At 29.0% G+C, this 7,619-nt stretch overlaps 1 protein-coding gene and 1 long non-coding RNA gene across 2 annotated transcripts; both read right to left on the bottom strand.

Annotated features, from left to right (window-relative positions):
• Nucleotides 1-409: 409 nt before the first annotated feature.
• On the bottom strand, nucleotides 410-1,271 carry LOC112528957. The gene is made up of 2 exons (XR_003070900.1): nucleotides 1,173-1,271; nucleotides 410-464 (listed from the first exon to the last, which is right to left on the bottom strand). It is a non-coding gene; the product is annotated as an uncharacterized LOC112528957 (long non-coding RNA).
• Nucleotides 1,272-2,822: 1,551 nt separating this feature from the next.
• Nucleotides 2,823-4,256, bottom strand: LOC112499642 (glu S.griseus protease inhibitor-like). The gene is made up of 2 exons (XM_025102953.1): nucleotides 4,201-4,256; nucleotides 2,823-3,190 (listed from the first exon to the last, which is right to left on the bottom strand). Exons 1-2 carry the CDS (start codon nucleotides 4,229-4,231, stop codon nucleotides 2,997-2,999), a joined length of 225 nt encoding a protein of 74 aa, XP_024958721.1. The 5' UTR covers nucleotides 4,232-4,256; the 3' UTR covers nucleotides 2,823-2,996.
• Between the last annotated feature and the right edge of the window lie 3,363 nt (nucleotides 4,257-7,619).

Here is a 7,619-nt window from a genome sequence, read left to right as displayed (position 1 = left end):
AGTTGCATATCACAATCATCCTTAAAACTTGCAAGTTACAATCATTCACCATGTTTACCATGTCTAAGTTAATGTACCTCAAAGTGTAAATAGACATATATCAAAGGATGAGACTCTTGGTCCTACAACAAGTAGGGTCTAAGCATGCACATTTAGCGTATAAGCACAACCAATGACTACCCAAGCATGATCCGTAGATACCAGTTCACCAAATAATACAAGTATACTACTTTAATGAACTTTATAAGCAATAAGAAAAAAATTACCAAATCAATGATATGCACATTGTTGCTTATTTCAACTCAAATAGTAGGGAAATGGAACTCACAGATTCAACAAACTCGTCAACAATATCAATGGTTCAGCTATGTATGTAGTTCAGACATCAGGGCATCTAGTTCCTTTTTTGACTCTGCAAATCGTTCTTAGTCAAATGTGCCCACCAGGAAGACAACAACATCCACCTAAATTTGCAAAAACATTAGATTTGAAAGATATTAAACAAAATGAAATCCAAAACTATGTAAATGAAGTTTAAAAGATCAATGAGATGCTAAAAGAATGATAACACCAAACCAAGAAACACAAAGAAATGTGATAAATAATGTCATGGTAACTTGTTTAATCTAGCACATTAGAATTATAGCACACTTCAGGTTAATAAAAAAACAATACCATGAACAAAGTGTTATCAATCTGCAGCTCAATCCTAGGTATATTATCCAACCACATAGGAAAACCTCTAAAAGATTATTGAAAACAAAATATTGTTAATAAAAAGTTATATATCATAGCATGGAATAACCAAAGTAATTAATTTGTATCTAAAGGCAAATGGACATTGTTGCATTTGAATTATAACCTATATATATATATATAAGTACCCATAATTCCATTCGGCACAAACATGTGGCCCCATACAAAGAACAACATAAAGCCCGTCATCATGAATGGTTTTAACAAGTCAGATAAGATCCAAGTTGCCAGAAAAATCGTACTCACAAGGAAGAGGCTCATGAGCCTTACAAAAAACATAAGTTTAATAGCATCAACATTACCCTCTTTTGCTTTCCTAATTTATTCAGACCACGTCTACAAACTAATATAATCAAGAAACTATAAATATTCACTAATAGTTTGGAATTAAAATTTGAATGCTATTAATTTATTACCTCAGAAGTATTGCGAGGGTAGTGAATAGAACCAGAGATGATGATTCGACGTTGGCCATCGATGGTGATTGCTCGCGCATCATTGGATACTTTTATCAATTGATAGACTTTAAAGCCATGCCTCTTCAAGAGCCGAATAGACTTTTATCAATAGTTGACATTACAATCTCGCGGACCACAAAAGAGGCTTGACACTCCAATAAAATTCATTTACTGGATAATCACAACGAAAAAGATAGATATATGAAGCATGTCTTTATGAACATAATTTATAAAACAGAGAAATGTATTGCAACAGTTGAAAAGTGAACCAAGTGGATGTAAATATGTTTGGACTAAAAACTAGAAGGCTAATTTTGTATGAATCTAATCGAGCTCATCAAGTTTTGTTTCAAACTCAACACTTCAAGGAGTCAAATGAGCAAGGTTTGTTCTCAAAGGGGATAAGATCAATTTGTTATGACGGTATTGAAGATATACAGCCATAATATTTTGAGAATTTCTCTTCCATTTAAGCATAAAAATAGTTCGAGGAGTTAAATATAGGTTTCAGAATAAGTGTTTGACTTCTTTGTCTTCCTAAAAATGTGGTAATCTTCATTAATTATATACATAGAGCAACAAGAAAATGTCTTTAATTAGGGGCAAAAATGCAAGTTTGAGCACTCATCCTTTTTGTTATATTGAAAAATATTCTAAAAAAATCTGCAAGTCTGATTCGGCCATGATCAAATATCCTAATTCATTCGTAGAAGGAAATTTTACCAAATTAAGCGAACTCCGAATTGATTGCAATGAATCAGTCGTAAATTGTAATGCAACCAGAGCCTCCGATCTCAAATCAGTCGATCATGTAACCAAAACAAAGTATAAACATAAATTCCTACTTGATTGCAATGAATCATCAAAATGAAGATGTTAAGACAAACTCAAAGTCGCATACTGTAATCGATGAATCCTCAAGCCCTAAATTGAAAATTTGAAGAGAAATCTTAGAACTCGTAGAGGCGGTACGATTGATTTTACATTGTTCGATTATTGAAAATTGGAAGAGAAGTCGTATGAACTCACACAGACTCTCATTCGTGACTCTCGTATGCACATGTACGCTCCTTTTGATTTCTAATTATATTTTTCTATAAATTAATTTATTGAAAATAAAAAGCCTTTAGATACACTTTTAGAATTATTAAAGTGTAACTAGAACCTTTTATTTAATTTAATTTAAAAATAAAAATACTTTATTTTTTAGAGACGATTTAGACAATGTTTCTAAAGTTTTTGATTTGGATTTCAAAAATGCTTTATGTACGAAGCATCTCTAAAATCTTTAGCGACAATTTTCATATTATATTACTTGGTTTAAAAATTTTCTCACAAAGTCACCTTACTTTTTGTTACACTTTTCACTTTTGTCATGCAGTTCCATACCTAAAGGTCACCTTTAGATACACTTTCAGATTCCTCTCTAAAACCCTTTTCCCTTGTAGTGTAAATTGATTCGAGATCTCACTATCAAACCTCTAGACCCGAAAAGGTAATTGACAAGAGTTGGTTGATTAGCAGATGGAAGTGACGACTTTAAGGGTAAGAAATTTCTCATGGTAACGTGAGTAGCGAAAGAAACAACTAACGGAAAGCTTTAATCACTAAACAAAATCCCAACAATTTATATACAAAAACAAAGGCAAACATCAAACATTTTATTATAAAGAAATTGCAAGAAGATGCATCTTAATTCTAAATACACACTTTGTTATTTTAAGGTACAAACTTATATTAAATAAGTAAACGAAAATATGATGTTTGGTAAAGTTTTTTCGACTAGCCAACTGTAGGCGTAAGGATGATGATCCCATTCTCGTTTACCCATATAAGAACCCTATCACAGATATATATCTCAGGAATGATCGTTCCTTCTGCAATAATCTGTGCATTAACCAACGAATTTTCTCTTTCTATAGTGGCTACGGCGCATTTTCCTTCCTCCCCAACTAGCTCCGGCCATGAAGTTTTTCCTACAAAAACACAATAATAAATCCTGATTAATTAATAATAAATTTTAAAGTTACAAATGGCATAAGTCGTAATGTGGCTATGAAGTTAAGCCTCAAGTCTTAGTATCCACTGCGAGATCACAACATTTTAAATGAGTGACTTATGCAAATTCGATATCATATATTATATATATATACACACACACATATATTTTTTATTATTATTCAAAGAGTCAACGATTTTAAACAATTTTAAATTAGATTATACACTAAAATGATAAAAATAAATAAATATCACATTACAACACCGCACATTAAGATAAAACTTGTCAATGACTTAATGTAACATCAGTCTTGAGCTACAACCGTTACCACGATCAGCCTTTTAAAACAATATTAAATTTACCGAAGAACAACACTATCTAAAATTCACATGCGAATAGGATTTAAATATGTATTATTTGATTATTACCAATCCTATCCAAAATACTTTTCAATTAAGACAAGATATTTTCTATTTCGACTTCAATTTAAACATCAAACACACAACCCTCAATCTTAAAATCGACATCCTTGTATTTAAATTTTGTATACAATAATAATTGATAAATGTATAATAAATATTAGAGTAAAGTACAAATTTGGTCCCTATGGTTTATCTAAAATAACGCCTTTCATCCCTACAAGCTGCAATTTTGAAATTACAAAAAGAGCAAATTAAATGATTTGCTAAAACATTCAGATTTGATCCCTCCCTCAAAAACCACATGGACCAAAATCATAAAACCGATTTTGATCAGGTAAAAGACAAATTGATAAAACCAAAATCATAAAACCGATTTTAACGACCAATTACAGGTTGGACCAAATCCAGACATTTTTACAAACCATGATGGTTATCTTGTAATTTTAAAACTACAGGAATGGAAAAAATGCGTATTTCCGATACACCACAAGATCCAAATTCGTAGTTTACTCTAAATATTATAAATATGAAAAAAAAAAAAAAAAAAAAACACCAAAAGGCATACCTTGCTGGACTTGTTCACATATTGAAGTCATCTCGTTTTTGTGGTGGATTCGTGTATGGTTTATTTGGTTGGAAGTGTAAAAAGGGTTATTTATACTTTTCTTTTTATTTATTTAATAATAATTATTATTTTTGGATAAGAATGTTGACTCCAAATCAAAGGTTGCCTAATTTCTGTATGGGTTGGCATGCAGTTGTTCAACAAGGAAAGCCATCTACAACTTGATCCAGTTTTTTGAATTAATTGTTGTAAATACAAGTTGTTCAAACAATTCCAAAGTCGAATAATCAATCAGATATGTTTAAATGTTCTAATAGATTGTTTTATACGACTTAAGTTTGTAGGACCAAATGATAAAGCGTTAATATTTAAGAGTGTTGCAATAAACTTATAGTACGTTTTTAGACGTCTTAACAAGCTTTTTAGAACATTTTAAAACAAGACATTGTATTAGTTATTTTATAGAATACTATTTGAAAAGATATTTTTATAAAAAAACAAGTGTCATATAAAAATATGTGTTTATAAGACAATTATGAAAAAATGTCATATCAAATAACTAATACGAAACTTTATTTTAAAAATGGCCTTAAAAACTTATTAAAACATCCACAAACATACTATAAACTTATAACAACACTTTCAGATAAGTATTATTTGGTCCACAAATAAGCTTGTTTTGACTTTTTGTTGGGCGCATATGCCCCCTACCCCTTATACTTGCATCCGCCCATGACGACTTGTATAGTTTGGTATATGTGTGTATATTGTTAATCAGTCGTGGTTGTTCCCTCAGGAGCCAGTCCGCCGTTGCCGCCACCATACGTCGCTGATAAGAATGATGACTGTAAATCAAAAATATCGTAATTTCAGTATTTTAAAATAAAAAATAAGTTAGGTGTATACTTTTGTTCATCGATTCACAATGCGTACATCTTTGACTTTCAACATGACTTCCATTTTTCTGTTAAGATGATAGATGATAAGGGTTTTTTTTAATCAAAATGAAAACTCTATTTTTGTGTTTTTATAACTCAATGTAGAATATTTAAGTAAATCATGTATGGCGTAGGGTTGTTTGTTTACCTTTTAATAGTTCAATTAAGAGGCAATCTCTGAATCATTAAGAAATGAATTTTGTTTGGTAAAAAAAAATATGTTTCTTAATGTTTCTAAAACCTTCTGAACGATTTTGTATCATGAGTCTTCCTTAACCATTAAGCACTCTAATTTCATTGTAAAAATTATTAAACAATAATATTTCATTTGCACTCTATCATGAGAGATTCTTAATCATTCTGACCACTTAATCATTTTGCACCAAATCATTCAACAACTATCAACCAGCCCCTTACATAACATCCACAAAGATTGTTTTGACCAGCCATTCCACACGAAAGCATCATGATCTTGGTCTCGTTTACGAGTCTCCCACATCCTTCTAGACGTGCTTGTAGATCACATGTAATTCACACTAGCTCTTGATGTGATTTGATCGTTCTCGTATTTCTAGAAGGTGGTTGTTTTTTCGTTTCATATGTGAATAATTAAAATATTTATCTGAAAATGTATATATAAACCGACGTTACAGATTATTCATATAAATCAACGTTTGCATATATGACTAGAATTTTTCGGTATTCATTATCATTAATCTTTTCTTTTTCTTTTTGTCACCGTATTTATTTATTTTTTATTTCAACATTGCATTTATCATCTAATTGGCTTAGGTTTGACAAATAAATAAGCCTACTTTTTCTTGACTTTTGGAATTTCGACACGTGTTTGATACTATCTTAGTGACATCAACCCGATGTTGTTTTCCTAATTAAATCTTTTATTCATGGCGGATTTGGTTATACGTTATTGAAAATTAAAAAGGTATTCGTATAATTAAACCAGATACATCTTGATTATAATGTTTTGTTTTATTAGTCTCTGTTGATATAATATAATTATGTGGTTGAGAAAAATAATGTTTTTACTTTTAAATACAAATAAATTCGAATATATCATAAAAAATTTAAAAAATATATCGATATTAATATTAAGGGGCTGTTTACCAAACATTTACCCGGTAAATACTTACCGATAAAATTCAATACTATTATTTACTTATTAGGTAAGATTTTAGTAAAAAAAAAAAACTTTTTATGCAACAATTTACCCAGTAAGAGCTGACCGTGGTAAGAGTCATTGTTCTCACTTACCGGGTAAGATTCTCAGTTCTCGTCTCGTTCTTACCGAGTAAGATTTTTGGTCATTACCATGTTCATTCGGTAAGGTAATATAACTTAATAAGCGTTTACCCAAGTAAGCATTTGGTAAACGGCCTCTAAGTTAACTGTTTAAAAGTTTATTTTTTTTTACAATTTCTTTAATTCAATTTTTTATTATAATTTAATTTAAGTCTGATAATAAAGTAATTTATTTTTGGCTAACAATATAATTTTTATAAAAATAATGATTCTACTAGAACTCAATGATTATCCTAATTATATTTTTAAATTTTTTATATTCAAAATAAAATGTTTATTCTATATTTCATTACTTTTATCTGCAATTAGTTATACGAATTAAAAAATGAAGGATTAATAAGTTGTACTTACGCACAATTTATTTGTAATTTTAAATTTTAAGTAATATGTATTAATAAACAGTGCTCCATGTATAAAAAATGGTTTTTAAGAGTTTTTGTCAAACGTTTTATAATCTAATTAGAAGGGTACTCGCACAATGCAGCGAGATAATCTCAATTTTAATGTTTCATTTTTCTTTTGTCTCGGTCGATGTTATAGAAAATAGAAAAAAAACATTGATATTAGTACCAAAATGACTTTAAAATTTCTTCTTTTTTGTGTATTTATTTAATTCATTTTTCTGGTTTAATAATATAACTTTTATAAAAATAATAATTAAATATTTTGTTAGAACTCAATGATTATCCTAATTATATTTTTAATTTTTTTATTTAAAATAAGATGTTTATTTTCTATTTGATTATGTTTATCTGCAGTTAGTTACACGAATTCAAATATAAAGCTTTAATAAGTTGTACTTATATAAAATTTATTTGTAATCTTGATTTTAAGTAATATGCATTAATAAACGGTACCTCATGCATAAAAAATGGTTTTTAAGAGTTTTTTTGTCAAATGATTTATAATCTATACTATCTTATAAAACATTTGGCTAAAACTCTTAAAAACTCTTAAAACTCTTAAAAACTCTTAAACTCGTTCATYCCTAAACGATTTCATCCCTATCCGATTTCATCTCATATCTGAATTCGTGTAACTAACTGCAGATAAACACAATAAAATACAAGATAAACATCTCATTTTAAATATAAAAAATTTAAAATATAGTATAATCATTAAATTCTAACAGAATACTTAATTATTATCTTTATAAAATTT

The sequence above is a fragment of the Cynara cardunculus genome (genome assembly GCF_001531365.2).
Source record: "Cynara cardunculus var. scolymus isolate 2C chromosome LG 16, CcrdV1, whole genome shotgun sequence".
NCBI classification, from domain to species: Eukaryota; Viridiplantae; Streptophyta; class Magnoliopsida; order Asterales; family Asteraceae; genus Cynara; species Cynara cardunculus.
The sequence above is the reverse complement of the archived record's forward strand: the minus strand, read 5'-3'. Positions and strand labels throughout refer to the sequence as shown.